At 39.7% G+C, this 19471-nt stretch overlaps 1 protein-coding gene across 10 annotated transcripts in view; it reads right to left on the minus strand.

Moving 5' to 3' along the window:
* The window catches only part of TP63 (tumor protein p63), a 230474-nt gene that overhangs the window by 14190 nt on the left and 196813 nt on the right, over nt 1–19471 (minus strand). For 7 of the 10 annotated variants that reach the window (XM_045502600.1, XM_045502598.1, XM_045502602.1 and 4 more), the window contains 6 exons: nt 18477–18663; nt 15834–15949; nt 14955–15064; nt 14151–14287; nt 11984–12066; nt 9550–9686 (listed from right to left, as the gene is read on the minus strand). In XM_045502600.1, the coding sequence (XP_045358556.1) occupies nt 9550–9686; nt 11984–12066; nt 14151–14287; nt 14955–15064; nt 15834–15949; nt 18477–18663 (770 nt within the window). Of the gene's footprint in view, nt 1–1853; nt 3285–9549; nt 9687–11983; nt 12067–14150; nt 14288–14954; nt 15065–15833; nt 15950–18476; nt 18664–19471 lie in introns of those variants that run through there. The other 3 variants (XM_045502599.1, XM_045502607.1, XM_045502608.1) reach the window with 2 other exon arrangements.

Consider the following 19471-nt stretch of genomic DNA (forward strand, 5'->3'; position numbering starts at 1 on the left):
GTATTCTGATAAGCTCTATGTGTTGTGGAAAAGGGAGCAAGACTGAATAAGTCTGTGGCCAATTTAAAGGCCTTGAAGAACCACCTTACCCCCCACCCCCCTTACACATATAATGTCACAGTCATTGAGTGGAAAGTCCCAAGGATTATTGAGGAATCTGAAGAGAAGGAAAAAGTGTACAAGGACAATAAGGATCTGCGACGTGATGGGTTTCTTGCCCTCCTCCACCCTCCCAGTGCGTGCACGCGCGCGCACACACACACACACACACACACACACACACACACCCAAAAAAGCGATAATGTAGCAATCCTCAGAAAAACAACCAGGAGTAAGCCTCAGGCTGTTTTCTCTAGATTTCTCTAGATTTTTGCAGGAATCCAACATAACAGAGATGTAGAAAGACATGTTTCATGTAATTCTAGTTTTGAGGAGAAATTCTGGAAAAGTCAAGTCCTAGGTCTTAACTTTAACAGCTCAGGCTTCTGTGTACATTGCTAAGAAAACAATTCAGTATCTCAGAGCTGTAAATGACCTTAAATCATTTAGGATGAAAAACACAGGTTTCCTGATTACAAGCCTCGTGCCTATATCCATGGCAAAGAGCCCAGATTCTTGAAAAGACAAATTCAAAGTCATCTCCATCTTGATGGAAATATATAGAATTCCGCCAAAGGATTCCTTTTCTTTTTTTTTTTTTTTTTTTTTTTTTTTTTGCCTTAAATCTTTCATTGTTGGTTAGAAAGCAACTCTCTGGTAGAATTTGGTGATACCTGAGGGTAAATCTAGTCCAGCAAACTGTTTCTGGAGTACAGAATTTGAGAGGGGAAAGAGATAATGAAGATAAAACAAAATACCACCTATCTCAGGAAGGTCAAAAAAAAGGGAAGCCATGTGACATCAGAAAAGGAAGTATTCTTCCTCAAAATTTTGCCCACGACTGCCCTGCCAGTAACCTTACCCTCCAGTTGGGTAATCTTGCTTCTAAAGACAAAAGGCGGCATTGATTCTCTAGACAGATCAACTGAAATTATACAATATTTTCCATTAGTTCAAGTATATACATTTATGTAGGTCACTATACATGCATTAAAAACTTGCATAAAAATGGGGTGAAAGAAAAAAAACTTGTGAAAGAAAAAGCAAATGCAAAAAAAAAACAAAACAACTAAACATACTCATTAACCCTTTTTGGGATTTGTGAACCTCTTAAAAGGGGATTGGAAAGTTATTTGAAAAGACCTCAACAGCATAATGAGTGCATCAGATTTTACTAATATACTTTTGTCTTGAACATAATTTTTTCTTAAGTATTTTTTCAAGCTACTAGATTACTTATTTTTATTCAGAACAAGTGTTTTTGAAGCTTTTAAAAATAATTACTCAAAGATTAGAACATAGTGTAATTAAAACAAAATTGGACAACAGGTTCCACTACAGAGTTCTGGATGATGATTTGCTAACGCCCATGCCACAGAAGCCGAATTATTTAATAGATTGGAATTTGGATTTGATTTAAGTTTGGCAATTTCATATATAGCTCGAGAGCTGTTCAGAGAGGTAGACAAATGATACTATAGTACCTGACTCCTTATGGTGAAATTAAACACCCACAGGGCTAAAATATATTTCAAGTTGAGGTAGGCATTGAAATTTATTTTTAGAACTGATGACCTTAATACAGAGCATCTTAAATAAGAACACCAAATACTGACAGAAGTGGAACAAAACCAAAGGGACTGTTCAATTACTCTTGTTCTTAAACTCACACATGGTACTTCAAGCATTGATGGGAAAATATTCTAGGATTAAGGAATTAAAAAGCAAGAGAGACAGAAAGAAAAACTGCAAGATGAACCAAGATGCAAAAGTTTATTGAAAATTAAAATCACACATCCATAAAGCAACAGCCTCAATAACAAGAAATCATTGCTGTGATGACACAGAATAAAGGGCTGGTGATTTGGTGTGGGGAGAAGTGGGGGGAGAGTTTTCAAGTCTTTAAACTATTATTTTAAAATACATTTCTAAAATGGAAAGCAATAGATTCTCTAAACTCTTTGAGCCAAAAGAAAAATCATCTATTCTTTCTATCTTTAAGTTTCAGACCAGGAGTGCAGATTTTCACATTGTCTACCTGGACATCACTTAAATAAAATGTAAGTGTCCTGGACAAAGGAGTTGGAACAGTATCAGCAATATGGCTAGTTTCATGGTAGGACTGAGAGATAGGGGCTCCAATGAGCAAATTAGTCATAGATTTGGTGAGAGGCCTTTGAACCCCATTTCGGCCATTGAAATATGATCTTTAACTGCCTGGAATAATATTACTGAGGTGGTTTTACCCTCGTATTAAAATGACAAATTAGGTTTATCTGCCTTGGGGTCTTAACAATAGCTTGCGGGGTAGGGCCCCGGGGTTTCCATGAGCCAGGAAGATTATCATATCAGATGCCAACAAGGTGGCAGTGGTAGGATCTAACACAGTGTTACTGAACTTTCTATCTACATATTGAGGGGAGGACACTAATAATGCAAACTCTCTAAAAGAAGAAAAGAACATCCCCCCACATTGGCTACTTATAGTAATTATCATCTCTCTGCCCAGCAGTACACTTGACACTTTAGTGTGTTACTATTTGTAATATTATTGCATGACCAGCATTAAAAGGGCCTGACTGAAGCTCTCAGTCATCTAGAATTTTCTTATGCACAGACAATAACAACTTTTTTCTCCGTTTCTTAAAAAGACATCTTAAGTTTGAGACCTGCTCAAAAGCTTCTTTATGAGTTTTAGAAACACAACAGAAGGTAACAAAAGGGTTCCAATAAACATCTTAATGCCCCTCTTTCCAACCTGAGCCCCTCCCTTCTAAGAAAAACACAAAGCTCACAGACAAACACAGGGGTTCCTGACTGCCCAGTGCTAGATATAAGGATGCAGAATCTGTGGAAAATGTCCTTTCTTGTAAAGTTTTGAGTCCCTTCAAAAGATTTTCTCACTACTGGCTGTATGCCTTTGAGCAGTTGGGTCTCTGAGCCAAAGTGTCTTCAAGTTCTGCTTACGAGGGCTGGACACACACACACGTGCACGCGTGCACACACACACATACATGGACACACAAGAAACACACGCTCAAAATACAGATATGGGGTGGGGGGGGGTGGTCTATGGGTACACTGATCGGTTTGGAGGGCTGGAATGTCTAAAGAAGACGTCAGACTGTTTCGGGGTTTCTCTCCGGGGCTCCACAAGCTCATTCCTGAAGCAGGCTGAAAGGAGACTGCAGAGAGGAACCAGAGAAAAGAAGAGGTGAAGACTTAGGACTTCATATATTCACATCAACTGAATACAGAAATACCCTCCTACCTTCATGATCACAGTAAGACAGAATAGAATGACCTACAAAGCTATTTTTGCTCCTTCCTCATTATCCTCCTTTAAAATTTCTCAGAGATGCCTTCCTCTCAAGACTTTTGTGAAGAAATGAGATAAAGTAGTGGTAGTTAACTAGAATTATCAGAATCACCCATAGAACTTTAAAAAAGAAAGAAACAAACAAACAAACAAAAAAAACAAAATCCCTCAGAGACCAGGCTGGGGCCCAGGCATATATATTTTCAACAAGTTCTTCAAGTGATTCAGTTGAGGACTAAGGTGTCAGGGTAGGTCAAGGTACTTAGTACAGTGCTTGGTACGTTGGACTTGATGACTTGAAAAGGGAATGCAGAGACAAGAATTAACAATAATCTTTTATAAAATGTCATTGGCCCAATTATGATACCTCATTATTGTTCCTGTGTAGCCTAACTATGAAGCATGAAGAAATACGATCTTATCAGTATGGGGACTGCATCACATGTATTTGTAAAGAACTATTAATGAGCATTTTGTATGTGCCCAGATTGAGGTGGATAAATATCTTAATCCTTTCAGTCACAAACTTGGCCTCCGAATGCACATATCAAACTCATGAAAGCAACTTTTACATAATTAAGAAATCAATTATGCCACAAGGATGCCAGGAACAGATCCTTTTACTTTGCTCAAGATTGTGTAACCCTATGAACTGTTTGGGAATTATTTCCCAGATGGCTTTGAGTCACATTTGGTTATTCCTTACAAAGGAACAAAGCCATTTTTATTTGGTTAGGGCTGGAATTCAGTAAAACATCTCACCAGCAAGAATTGAGATCATCTTAAAGAATATGCCAGAATATGAATTAGTAGGGGCACAATTTACTCTCAGATAAAGAATTGTAACTGACTTCTTGTTTGGAGATTACATTTTGGGGCTTCTCTTGGAGCAAGGACTGGATGGGACAATATGCAGGAATCGTCTTTTAGTTATGACAAGAGTATATATACGGACCACGAGGGTCCAAACTTTGAGATCTAGAACTGAGATTAGTGGTGCAATGAGATGTGAGAACTTAGAAAAGTGATTTAATCTATCTGAATTCAATTAGTCACAGGTTTTTCCTCATTACCAATTCATGGCTAATCAATCTCTGCCCTGAAAACTTTCTAACAGAGCTGTGGTGTTCAAAAAGTAACCCTGTATAAACTGTAAAAGTTGTGTTGTTCCTTGACCTAGAAGGTTGAACCAAATGAAATTGTCAATATCCACCTGTTTTTTCCTCTATGAGATTGGCAATTGCAAACAAATACTCTGGACATATTAAGGATTTCTAAATCAAACTTAGAAATATGGTCTAAATCATACCTATCAACAAGACAGAGATTTGTGTATTCTCCTCTCTCCTATGTTGATAATGCTGAAAATATTGCTTGCTTCTCCCTCAGCTATGTAATCTGAGGAAAAAATACCAATACTCTTAGAGAGAGCCATAGCCAAATGAGCTTAAAGAGGTAAGGCTTTGTACTGAAACCACAAGGATACATACCAACTGACTGATACAGAGATATAGAAGTGGGCATAGATATTTATTTTAGTTTTATTATTATAACTTTCTTAACCAATGAAGCAGACAAAACACTGCAAAGAGCTGTGTCTTCCAGATCTGACTCTCATCTCACCTTGATTATAAACTGTTATAAAATCACAGGCACAGTCATTGGGCCTCAGTTTCCCCAACCATGGTAGGATGAGATTAGAACCATGACCTTCCAGATCCCACTATGCTCCACTGTTCTCTGACCTGTATTACTGATAATCTACAATCATCAAGGGATCACCAAGGAGAAGGAAACACTCCTCAGGATGCCACGTTTGTATTACAATTAAAATAAATCCATACTGTAGAAACTCAAAAATAATTTTCCAAGAGAAAACAAGAGTAAGGCTAAGTATAATTTTAACAAAATGATGTTGACCTGAGATCATGGTGGAAGCCAAGACGGAGGATAAACTACAGGAAAAAAATGAAAAAGCAATACTATTGGTCCAAAGCGCACACATCAAAAGATTGCTAAAAAGTCTCAAGTAGCTTCTGCAAAGTTGTCTTAAGAGTTCATGTCCCTTGGGGCACCTGGGTGGCTCAGCTGGCTAAGTGTCTGACTCTTGATCTCGGCTCAGGTCATGATCTCACGGTTCCTGAGGTCGAGCCCCGGGTTGGGCTCCACACTAACAGTGCGAAGCCTGCTTGAGATTCTCTCTCTTCGTCTCTGTCTCTGCACCTCCCCTGCTCATGCTCGCTTGCTCGCTCTCTTCCCTCCCTCTAAATAAATAAACTTAAAAAAAAAACAAAAACAAAACAAAACTGTAGTTTCTTTGTTAAAAAAAAAAAAAAAAAGAGTTAATGTCCCTTGAAAATATGAAGGCAGAGTCCAGTGTCAAGAATGGGTCTAATTTGTCCTCCCATGAGATTCTTGTTTCTATAAACATAACCCCAGAATGTTTATTTCAATGTGAGCAAATCAACTAAAATCACACTTCTTTGCAAATGTGTATAAAGCCTACTTATATCTATACCAATTTGATTCACAAAAACTCCGTGTAAAATTTATTTTCCATAAAGCCTATGATCATGAAGGTAACTGTGAAGGAATTTTTGAAAAAGGAAAACCATGCACAAATGAAAAGCAAGCAGAGAGAAAACACATAGTGAGAAACAGAAGTAACTCAGCTGAAAATATTTTATTGCCACTTAGTGGAAACTGTGTATTTTCTTCCCACTAATTTTCCCTCTACTAAAAAGAAAAGCACAAAATTGATCCCTTACCAGCATAAAATTGGTACTATATTTTTGGAAAGGAAATCACAGGCTATTATAGGCATTTTCCAAGCTGATTTTTTTCTTTTCAAATGATTGCCAGGGAATTAGATTTCCATTTTTCTTTGTCTAGTCATTCATACTCTTTCTTGGAGATTTACACATAAACAAGAGAGCTGAAAAAAAAAACCCAGTGGAAGAACGCAGCAACCGGAGAATTTATGCAGATGTATATTACTCATTCGAGACCCATGTATATATGATACAATAAAGACAAAATGAAGCCAAATGTCTATATTTTGCAAAGATTTCATTTGCAGTGTCACATTCTTCCATGCACAAGGCGCCACACTGAAGTTAGCTCTTACACACTGTGAGATAGTAACTCAAAAACATGCAAGGACGCTTTTAAATGGACACCCCAGGGAAGGGGGAGGCTACTATTTCCTCACTATTTATCTGTGGCTACACATGCAAAAAAGGGATGATATGTTTCTAATGTCTTCGGGGCTTTTAAAAATAACACAAGTTTAATATGCAGTTTCTCTCTGATGAAATAGATTGCTTTATGAAATCCAAATTATAAAATAATTTCCCTTCAGAGCAATGCCACCCAGTCAGACGACAAGCGCTGGATAACTCCTCACGTGGGAGCACAGGGTTATGTATTCTCATGTACACCATGTAAATGAACACAAATTGCCTATGCCCCCAGCTGACTAAGGTAGAACTTCCTGGTTTATCAAATCTCCAAAATTATGGCACTAAACTATTCCTTCTATGGTATGATCTAGAGAAGTTGTTTAAAGTTGTCCTATTAACTTATACAATGCTCAGAATGAATTTCCAGAGCTTTCTTAGGATTCAAAAGGTAGTCTGATTAGGAATTCACCACTAAATTGTAAACTATGGAAAGGTAGGAACTTTTCCCTCTGTCCTTAATACTTTCCCATAACAGATCTTCAATAAAAGTTTGTTAGGTGAATCAACTCAACTATTCTAGACTTAGCTGATGATAAGGTCACAACACTAACCATATTTTGTGTCCAGATGGGCATCCCTAACTTTCTCAGACAAAAGAGATCTCTGTTAAAGGCTGTCGTTTTGGTAGATGCCAAAATACCACTTTAAAAATCACTGGAGGCTTTCCTAAAACGTTTTCATACCTCTCTACTTTAGGATACATGTATTAGCTTCCAAATATTTCTAGCAAAAAATCTGAGCTTTGAGAGGCATGAAGGATGATCCCACTCATTTATCTAGAACAAGAACTGGCAAACTACAGTGGATGTAGTTTGGGCCATAGGCTAAGTAAGAATGGTTTTTATATTTTTAAAAGGTGTGAAAATTCAGAAGAAGAAGAATTAAATGATATGAAAATTATATGAAATTCAAGCTTTCGTGTCCATAAAAATTAGTGGCCACTCTCATTCATTTATACAATGTTTGTGGTTGGTTTTGTGCTACACAGACAGAACTGGGCAGCTGGCTGCAAGAGACCATATGGACTAGAAAGCTGAAGATGTTTACTATTGGTGTTTTGCAGGAAAAAAAATGTTTGCCAACCTCTTTGCTAGATGGTCAGGCTTTTATAAACCACATCATTTAATAAGTATCAATGTGGCCTGACAGTACTTTTTCTGTTAACTGGGGGGGGGGGGGGGGGGGGGGGGGAAGGCAGGAAGGACTATCACAGAGTAACTAGTTCAGCATGATATGCTACTATGTAATCTTTCTGAGTTCATTTTGGCTGAGCCAAACATTTCCAGAGTGCACTGGAGGCAATTTCCAAGTGTTTTTTTTAATACCAGGGCATGCATATTTGGGAAAAGGTACTTATCCTCTCTCGGTCTGTAAGTGATGTTACGGGTCTGTTTCTTTGATCCTTGCTATATGATTTGACAAGAACTAAATCGGTTTTAAACTTGAATATATTAACATACATTTTCTTCTGATATCCTAAAGAATATGTAGGATTGGCAATGGGAATTCTGTTTGCAATCCTGATTTCTCATTCTCCTTTGGGATATTCTGTGTCCCCAAGAAAACTCCTGATTAAACTTCCCACTCAGCCTTACTATAAAACTTTATAATTATGATTTGCAAAACTTCATGCTCAAAGTAAATGGTGGGATCCCTTCCAGGCAAAAAAGGTCTTCAATGCTCAACAAGCCTTAAGTCTTCTAAGGGAGAGCACAGTTTTTTTCCACCCCTCTGCTGCTCACTCCATATGCCACAGGCAGGGGTGCTCTGAGGTTGCCTCCTGACTATCCCAGATGCAGCCCAACTCCTCAGCTGCATTTATGTTGATTAAAAAAAAAAAAAAAAAAAAAAAGAACGAGAGACCTCTTTCTTTCACTTTCCGTAGTTCTGTATAGTTGCTAATAATATATCAGAAATTAACCATTATTTATTGTTCATTTGCTGTAAAAGACAAAATTTGCCTTAGGCAAGATGGTTTTGGCTTCATTTCTTTTTGTCTGGAGAGTAGAGTCAAATGTTTGAATTACTTAGACATTTTACATTACCTACAGAGACTCTGGCAATATTTCCAGTATAGACACAATATCTTACTGAAGGTAACAAGTGATTATTCTTAACCACAGATCAACAGAGTCTTTCCTTTCTCCCATAAGAGCTATGCTATTCTGATTAGTCACAAAACAATAGCATTAAAGATCCAAGAGTCAAGGTAAAAATCAACATATAAATAGGTTGCATGCTGATTCTAATATGATTGCAAACTCTGGCCCAATGTATGTAAAAATGTATTGTTGGAAGATAACCTAGAACAGAGATGCTGAAACCTGGCAATAAGACTCCACTTGGCCCTGTTGCATCCGGGCAGCTTCCCAATGAGCCCACACTGGGTCTCAGAATCCTCAACACAGTGCTCAGATAAGTCACTTAGAGGAAAACCTAGGCGCTAACCCCAGTCTACGATGGTTTTCCCAAAAGTGGGTTGTTTGCATCCCCAGAAAGGTACAGGACAATCCACTGGGATAAGGGGAGATTACGTGTTTTAAAATATACACATTGTTACTAGAATAGCCTGTATACCCAAAATTCTTCTATTGATAGAGGTGTATGGTTGAGGCGTGGAGAGAACAAACTCTCTCTGTAGGAGTCTCTGTAATTCACTTGAAATGGTTTAGCTTCATTTCAGAAGCCGGGTGGAACTTCTAAAAGTATGGAAAGAAACTTAGAAGGTGGTCGAAACTAAAGAAGGGGCCCCGTGCCAGCTCATATGAACCTCTCATGTTCTGCTGCCTCACGGCCTCTTCTATGCCATCCACCCATTGCCCTGCTTCTACCCCAAACAAACAGCCACTGTTACTCACACCTCCTAAAATGACACATCAACACACTCACTGTTTCTGAAGTAAATGTTGGTGCTGTTGCTGCTGTTGTTGCCTGTATGTCTCGATTGTGTGCTGAGGAAGGTACTGCATGAGTTCCAGGGACTCTTTGATCTTCAACAGCATTTCATAGGTCTCACGGCCCCTCACCTACATGAAGGACACAGGAAGGAGAAGGAAGCATGAAGAACTCTAGAACCATTAGCAGTATAGTCAATGGTCTTTATCTGTGCATTCTGCATTGACGAATCTGCCTGCTCGCTAACGTTCACTGGTGACGTGAACATCGGTACTGGGGGTGCCCTGTGGTCATTCGTGGACGTGCGCAGAGCAACACATTTTGGTCACTCAGGAGAACAAGGGCGTGCTCTGCCATCTTGTTTCATGGTTCCTGCTGCAAATAAGTATCCTTTCCGTGGTCTCTTTACTGCCACATTTTGCACATTTTTGTGGTTTTTGTTGGTGAACCTGTTCTCTAAAGTGGTCCCCAAGGGTAGTGCTGAAGTGCTGTCTAATACTTCAGGTGCCAGAAGGCTGTAGTGGGCCTTAAGGAGAAAATGTGTTAGATCAGCTTCATGTAGGCACAAGTTATAGTGCTGTTGGTCATGAGTTCAGTGTTAAAATGAATCAATAGTATATATTAAATAAGGTGTCTTTACTGATGGGCTGCTGAAAATGTCGTGCCCAGAGGCTCACGGGAACTTAATCCTATATTTCCCCACAAGCAATGATTCAGTATTTAAGATAGCATTTGCAGGGATTTTAGAAGACAAAACTACCCAAAATAATGGGAATGAGTTGTAATTAAATATCCCTGGAAGGGCATTCAGCTGAGGCAAAATAGGCTTCTTCTGTCTTTAAAAGAGTCTCTGAAAAGGGTTTAAAAGTATGAGCAGGACCAGGACTGGAGCAAGGCAAGCAGGGCCCGTGAGCACTTGCAGGGCCCCAAGAGTGAGTGCTTATTTAAATTCTGCACCCTAGGCATTTTACTTGCCTCACCCCAGTCCCCTCCCTGAGGATGAGAGGCAGGGTTTGTCAGAAGTCAGAAATGGAAAGGTTTCCTCTCCCTTAACTCTTACTTGCCCCAGCTCTGTGATCACCTCTGCGAAGCTCCCTACTGACCTCAGTCTTTTCGTGAGTCTTCTGTCCTTTCTAGGTGCTGTTACTGCATCATGCCTGATGCTCCAGAGGCAATTATTTCATTATATCCTAACTGTCTTCTCGCTAGAAGGCAAGCTCTTTGAAGGTAAGGGTTGTATTCTACTGATCTGCAAATGCTAAAGGCCTAGCATATTTGCCACCCCAACAGACACCAGCTAAATTCATGTGAAATTAAAGGCTTCCCCCCCCCTTTTTTTTTAATTCACGCAATCCACTGTGGCTAATTCTTCACTGCACATTCAAGATGCAACTGATGACACGGGACCTCCTTCCTTAGCACAAACTGAAATTTCATTAAAAACAGCTTCTCAAGTGGTTCCTATCTCAGCAACTGAAAACATATTAGGTCTTTTGGAATACGTGGGATACCAGGAAAATGTTTAACTTAAAGTTCACAAGTCAGTTCCCATATGTAGCCTGAGAAAAAAGACACCGAGAATCTTGGCTAACTCACTGCCTGATTGTTTTACTAGCAAGCAGTCTATTGCCCTGAAGGTCAGGGCCCAAAGAAGGTAGAGAAGCAGGTATGGCACACCCAAACCTGTTGGTTTGCTTTAGCTTCCATACAGGGCGGCAGCTCCCAGTCAGATCTCCTGGCCTTCCTTGCCTGGCTCTCAGGTCAGTCAAGATGGTGTCAAGGGTTATACTCGTTACCAAGACTTGACTGCCACTCTAGATGGCCAAAACCTAAGGTCATAAGAATCCAACAAACTTCAACCATAGTCTAAGACAGGGAGCCTCAGCGACCATAAGAAGACTCATGTTCCTTGTAGGAATGAACAGTGCTGTTACACAGCAACTGGGCTGAGTCTCCTGGACATTCACACGTAACTGAGGACTCTGTCTTGCTTGGCCTTCTTTATAGCACTTCCTAAAAGAAGTTACAGTCGAGTCTGGAATTGTTGTACTGTCATATCTGTGAACTCTGTCTGGCAAAATTTCAGTCTTGGTGACAATATGGCATGACCATGCTGTCTAGGGGAATCTTACGATTCTTAAACAATGAACTGCAAATTAATAATAAATATTTGGGTAAGAAAAATTATATTAGAACAGTAACTTTGGCTGGATGGGTAGCGGGAAAGGAGCCTACACAACTGACGTATTTCAACATTGGGGAAGAAAGGGATCATTTCCTGATTTTTCAAACAATAGCTTCTCCCTGTTTTATCTCCCTCATCACCACCACCCCTTTCTCATTGTCACAGATAATAAGATGACACAGAGGAAGAGCTCATTCAGAGAAGGTAAAATGAAGTAATTGTGAATACTCAAAGGAGACTCACTGGTAAATATAACAGCTCATCATCTGGGGATCTCCGTTTTTTGATGGATGTCATCTGGATGCCGTGTGTGTTCTGACGAAAAGCTAGTGGAGGGAAAATGCAAGTTTCATCCTGGGAACATTTCTGAAGCACTAATACATTCATTAAACAGACAGTAGCCTCCGCAAGACCTGTGAGATTTGAGTTGCCAGTCCTAAACCTCCATTTACTTGGTGATAATCGCGTTTGCATTAAGGGCACACCTAACAATCATGAGGTGGGGGAGGGGAGTGAGCAGAAGGAAGACTTAGGGGAGCTGGCTTAAGTCATGTGCAGGAATCCCTGTGTCTTGCTGGCCTGCGTCTGCGAACAGCTGTTAAGGAAAGGAAGATAAATTGGTTTGGTGTTTCATGTTTCAGATCATTTGTCTTCCAAGGAGGGAAATGTGTGTTGTGGAAGTTGTCTTGGCCATGCATTCAGCTTGTGTGTTCAGCCCGCTCGTGGTAGTGCATACATCGCGGAACTTCAGATATGCAGTCTCATTTCCGGGGCTGTTTTCCCTTTGGGAAAGTGAGTGAATGCAGCTCATAAATCCCTAACGTTTCCAAAATTAGCAACTACACCATATATCCAGGATATAGAGCTGATCCTTTTACCAAAGCTAAGATCATCTATTCTTACTAAAAGTTATTAATTGTAGGTAACTGAGGTGCTCAGGGAAGCATATAGAAGCTATACCACCAGACAGACTCAAGAGCAAAATTAGGGTGGGGATATAACTTTCTTCATATGTGTATGTATACAAAGTAAAGGCATGTATATGTGTGTGTGTGTATGTATATATATACATATATATATGTATACATATATCTGTGTGTGTGTGTGTATATATATATATATATATATATATATATATACATATATATATATGTATCTACTTTTTTGAGGCATAATTAGGGAGAGGAGTCTAACAAGAAGGGCAAATAATACTATAAAAAGTATATATGTAAGATATATGTCAAACATACATATATACTTTTTTTGAGAAATAATCAGGGAGAGAAGGAGCCTAACAAAAGGGTAAATAATGCCATATATATGTATATACATATATACACACATACTTTTTTGAGAAATAATCAGGGAAAGAAGGACCCTAACAGGAAGGAAAATCATACTGAACAGTTACAAGTTGATGATGAGTAGCTGTTATAACACAAAACAATTTATATATCTTCGGAATACTAATCCAAATAAGATTAAAATGTTTTTTTCATGATATAAGTCATAGGGTGGTGCATTTTAAAACACTTGCTGTAGTGATAACAGGCTGACATGGGGCACCTCCTAGAATCAACTTCGCAATCAGACGGGCATGTGGATCAGTGGTTTTCATACTTTGTTCCCTGGAGGTCTGGGCCCCTCTGGGGCTGTACCACATGGGCAAGGGATGGTTGTGAGCAGAGCATGGAGCCACAGACGATCCCCTACTCCCGTCCCCTTCAAATAGAGTCACTCTGCTTTAATCTATATGCATTTTAGGTTTTTTGAAATATTTCATTAAAGCAAAAAAAAAAAAAAAAAAAAAAAGCTTTTAATGCTTAACAAAAGAAGTTTGAAAACAGCGACCTAAATCGTTAGTCTTACTGTAAATGAGGTAACTGAGGCCCCAAGGCCCCAAGAACTGTCAAAATTCAATGCAACCCAGATCTTCAGAGTCCCCAGACTGTGCTTTGTGAAATATATTCTTAAATCTCACTATTCCCAGGAGTTCATTAGGTAGGTAGATGCTATTTTCAGCCCTGATGCTCAATTACAGAGAAGTCAACTGACATCAGTAGCTGACACCCAGAGTTTCTGATTCAAGAAGGCTGGGAACTAAGAATTTGCATTTCTACTCAGTTTCAAGATAATGCTGATGCTACTGGTCTGGGAGTCACAGTTTTAGGACCGCTGGACTAAGAAATCCTCACAATGAGGATTTGCTTTTGTAAAGCTGTGGTGCACAGCTGGCGTCCATTTCAGCACCTCCATTAATGGGACAGCAGTTTGCACTGGCTGTGGGGCCTCAAGTCATACTTGCCCCAAAGGCTTGAGGTCTTATTATGCAGCTTCTCAAATGTCGCTCCTAGTCCCCACATCTGGAGAAAATTTAGCCCTACCCCATTTGGCTACTACAGCTACTTACGGCGCTTCGTACCGTCACCGTTCTTTGCGCTGTCCGAGACTTGCTGCTTCCTGATGCTGTCTTCATCCGCCTTCCTGTCTCTCCCTGGGCAAGCACAGATCCTGGCCTCAAAGCAGCGTCGGCCCAGGACTTGCCCACTAGGAATCAGAGAAGAGGGAGAGAAAGGGCGAAATTGAAAAGACCCTTAAAAGCCCTGGAATTCTCTCATTTCCATTTCTGATGCTGGCCATCACCCATCCACCATGACCACCAGTTCACTCATCGCTGCTCTGAGAATGGACCCAGAAGCGCTTGGCAGAACACAAAAATGCTTGCATGCCACAAACAACATTAGTAAATATGATTCCATTTGTTCCGCAAGAACCCCCAAGCCATTAACTGAACAGTTGGATTTAACTACAGATTTTGAAGGACAGTTGAGTTGAGCTTATGGATGTCTCTGGATAAAACCCCCTTAGGCAGCCCAGACTTACTCAAAGAAGTTGTTAACTGCCTTGGGAGCCACATGAAAACAAACACTGTCTAATCAGAAACTACTGTAGTCAAATGTCAAGAATTCAGGTATAAAGTGACTTGCATGCCCTCCTGGTTCTTTTCTCCCCTCTACTTTAACGCACCCTGTTCTGTCTCCACCTTCTTAGATCTTTTATGTCAGTGTTTGCAGCCAGGATTTAAAGCACAAAGGACAAAATCAAGGATAGCTCTTTGCTATACATGGGAAGTTAATGACAGAGCAAACACAATTTCACTTTGCCCTCTGCCCACGGTGTTTTACAGAATGACAATTCCACATATGCCACTTACTCTCTGGTTTCCAGAGTAACAATGATTAAAATTGGACGGCGGTTCATCCCTCCAACACAACTGCTGTTACACATGAAATTGTACAGGACTGTCGTGAATTCAGTGCCAACCTGAACACAGAAGGAAAAAGAATCTGGGTTAACACTGGTTTGAACTGATGTTCTTTCTTCCTTCACAGTTCTATGTAACCAACTTACTTCTGATGAGGTGATATGCTTTCCTCTAGGGAGACAAATTCTAAAACCCATTGTAGATTCCTCTTTGCCTTGCCTCTTGGGAAACTTGAAGCTAATGTTTGCAACATTGGACACTACGTTAGGTGAAATAGACTTTAAAAATATTAATTTTTGATCCTATTCATTTGTAAGCTAATCCCTATCACCCAATTCAAATGGGGGGGAGATGAAAAAATTACCCATAACAACAGCAACACCCCAGGGATATTTCCCCTATGTGAATAAAACAGTGCAACACAGATTTAAATGTAGACTTCCATAAATAACACTGTGGAGCTGAAAAGGCCCTCAGGATTAAAAATCACCTAGTCCTGAGTGGTCATTTATGGGTCAGTCAACTGAAGTTTAGAGAGGGAAAGTCACAGGCTAAAGGTCCACACAGCAAGCCAGCAAACCAAAAGACTCTGGTTTCACTGCTCCAGTGTTCTTCCCACAGAACCGGTCTGGGAACAGGGGCACAGAGCAATGTTACCAAGTTAACTTAGTGCAAATTAAAGAGTTCTTAAGGAGATAGACAGTCTAGAATAAAGCGGAAGAAGGGAAATACAAAAACTTTTGTATTTGATGACAAAGACTAAGGCAGAAATAGATGCTCAAAACACACTAATGTTCTCCTAAGTCAGCCCAGGACTTATCTTTTTACCTGGGGTGGTTCATAAGGTACCAACACACTCTGTCTTCCTGTGATGGGGTCTTCTACATACTGGGCATGGCTGTTCCCTTCTACTCGAATCAAATGACTAGGAGGAGCAATCTGTCCTGCAGAACAGAGAAAGACAAAATAGTTAGTTCTTTACCTTAAAAATTAAAAAAAAAAAATGAAGCTGCATGGACAAAATATTGGTGGCTAAAGAAATAGTTTGTTTAATACAGAAAATACACATCCTTGGAAAAAGGAACAGATCTCATTGCCAGATATCTAATAAATGAAGGTGTACCTTTGTAGCAATAGAAATGGCTGGAATGCTCATCTATATTTAAGGAATAGTCCTTTGTTTCTGGTGCTAAAGGTAAATAATTCAAGCTTTCACAGTACTCCATGACTATGTCTCTGCCCTGATCCATAGAGGGGATTCTGTTAACTTCCATGGGAAATGGAAGGAAAAGGATTAATGTAAAAAAGACAACTCAGCTTGAGAGAAGATGCTTCCCTCAAATTGACTAGCAAAAACATTCAATAAGGATAAGCATTTCACTGCCTATTCTTTTCTCTGCTACAAAGTATCCATATTTACACCTGCTTTTTTTTTTAAGATCTACACCCAATGTTGGACTTGGACTCATGATCCTGAGATCAACAGTTGCATACTCTACTGATTGAGCCAGCCAGGCACCTGGTTTTACACTTGCTTTGGTCATAAAGATAAATTCATTGGCTTTGTGGTGCTGAAAGAGCTCCAGGTAGGAGAATAAGAAAAAGGAAGCATGCTTCTAAAAGAGTATAGGCCAGGGGTGCTTAGGTGGCTCAGTCAATTAAGCAGCCATGTTTCGATTCTGGCTCAAGTCATAATTTTACAGTTTGTCAGATCATGCCCTGCATCAGGCTCTTTGCTGACAGTGTGGAGCCTGCTTGGGATTCTCTGTCTCCCTCTCTCTCTGCTCCTCCCCCATTCATGTTCGTTCTCTCCACACCCCCAATCCCTCTTAAAAGAAGTAAATAAAACTTTTAAAAAAATAAAATAAAAATGAGCATAGGCCAGATTTCACAAAATTGGGATACCTGACAGAGCTCCAAAGCAAAGAAGCTGATCTGAGAATTGGGAGCCATAAGGGTGTTGTTAACATTTGGATACATATTACCATTCTATACAATTTTATACTCAATAAAAGTCAAACATTAAGTGTGAAAATGCTCTCTTCAATCACCTATTTGGCAAAAACTAAAAATAGCTATCATGTCAAACAATGAGAAAGTGAAAGAAAACAAAATATAGTTGTATCATCTTGATGGATCAAGGACAGTTATAGAAACCTATAATGGAGTCTACATATAAGGAATACTCTTTAAGGCATACTGTTAAGTGAAAAACAAGATAGAGAGGTATTGAAGGGAGCCTGGATGGCTCAGTCTGTTAAGCCTCTGACTCTTGATTATGGCTCAGGTCATGATCTTATGGTTTGTGAGATCTAACCCTGCTTGGGATTCTCTCTCTCTCTCTCTCTCTCTCTCTCTCTCTCTCTGACTCTCCCCCACTGGCATACATGCACATGCTCTCTCTCTCAAAATAAATACTCCTTTTTTTAAAAGAAAGGTATTGAAAATGAGGCCATGTAGACAAGGACTAGAAGTTAATTTGTAAAAAGTAGTTGTATTAAGGTGGGAGGGTTTTAACTTTCTCTTTTGAAATTTCTACCCACTCTTTTTCTTCCTCCATTAATTTTTCTTCACTATCTATTCCTACATCCATACTAGCTACCTACCAATATTTCTATTTTTAATATATTTTCTATCTAAAGTATCCTAACTTGCAAGCCTCTGCACCCAGATCACTCTTTGGTGAATATTTATGTGTTCTCTTGTCCTTCCTTTCCACTTTCCTCTGCTCCTTACCTAGCCTCCTTTCATAGAACCTTAGAATATTCAATGTAAGAGAACCCATGGAAATAGTGACCTCCTTTGTAAAGCCCTTGTTGGATATGAGGCTCAGAACTTGGGTCCTGACATTTCTATGGACACAAAGCTTAAAGGAGACCCCAAGATACCTGTTCCCTGATCCATAGTCCTTTACTTTGCTGTCCCCCCTCCCAGCTTATGTCCTAGATCTTCTGTTTACTCCTTTTATCCATTATTCATCTTCATTCCTTTTTCATCTCTCCCACTTTCCTCTTCTGTTTTTTTCATGTTTCTCACCTTTTTCATGTTTTCTCACCTTTCCTCCACTTACCCTTCCTGCTCAGAATTGATATAATCTTAATAATCACTCTAGGAAAGGCACTAAAGCTGAGGGTTGCCATTTCCTGGGCTGGACAAATCGGAAGTCAGGTTGTCCCTTCTACATTCTCTCATTCAAAAAAAGGATAAAAGAGAAAAAGGAGGGAAGTAGTAGGGACTGGAGAGGCAAGTCCAGGTCATCTAGTAATCACCAATATGAAATTAAACTGTCCAATCATTATGGAAGCCACAAGTTTATCATTTTTCTCAAACAGCCCATTAGACATAAAGGTAGACTGACCTGCCATCGGATTGCACAGATTGGAACCCAGTCGATGGGTTCCAAAGAAAAATCTCCACAGGATCTCTATATTCAAAGAGCTTAGCTAAACAGCCACCAATCCTAATTCTTACCCTCATTGAATTCACGGCTCAGTTCGTGGTTGGGGCACCGTTTCACCACCTCGGTGACATGTTCAGCCTTCTTGTAGACAGGCATGGCACGGATGACAGCGCCCTGTGGTGGTGGGGTCATCACCTTGATCTGGATGGGACATGTCTTTGCAATTTGGCAGTAGAGTTTCTTCAGTTCAGTGGAATACTGCTTAGAGATGGGCCGATGGTGGCAGGAAGGAAAGAACCAACAGGAGATACCATTACTTTCCAAATCAGAATAAGGACAACATGTTCACTTTGTACAGATGTATGTTCACAGTTGGCTACTACATACACAACAGCGAGCAATCTTATTAGAAGAAGTTATATTCATCAATCAAATTAATCATTTTTCCTACTTTATATACAATCCCATGGCAAAAGAAGAGTTCGCATTTATCAAAACATATTTATGCCATTATTTCCTGTTATATTTAGGATAAAGAAATTGAGTCTCAGAGGGGTTTAAATAATTAATACCACAAACACCTTTATGGAGTTCCAGAAACTAAATGGAAAAAACAGTGTTTTCATGTACTGAGTAATATTTCAGAGATTGTAATTTACCCTGCCCTTACAAGACTCTAGAGAGACTCAGAGGAAATAGGATTTATGGAAAAATTAAGATGGAATGGAATATCTGGCAGAGAGTAAAGAGATCTTACCCAAGGTCAACCAACTAGAAAATTACAAAGCAAAAGTTCTCCCAAACTACTGTACTTATGTTCTCCTGTCATAGCCTGAGACCATGAGAAAGCTGACAGGGGCCATTTGGTTCTATACTCTCATGAAAAAGGACAGGCCTGTTGTAATGCCACAAATCATGGTGGCAAAAGCCATCAAGATACAGAACTCTTCACTCATAAGTGACTGTAATGTTTCCTGCCCATAATTCCTTCTGCAGGGAAAGGAAATTCAGTAGTTGGTTGGTTGGCTGGCTGGTTGTAGAACTGGCAAAATAGGGAAGAAAGCAT

The sequence above is a fragment of the Leopardus geoffroyi genome, chromosome C2, assembly GCF_018350155.1.
Source record: "Leopardus geoffroyi isolate Oge1 chromosome C2, O.geoffroyi_Oge1_pat1.0, whole genome shotgun sequence".
Lineage (NCBI taxonomy): Eukaryota > Metazoa > Chordata > Mammalia > Carnivora > Felidae > Leopardus > Leopardus geoffroyi.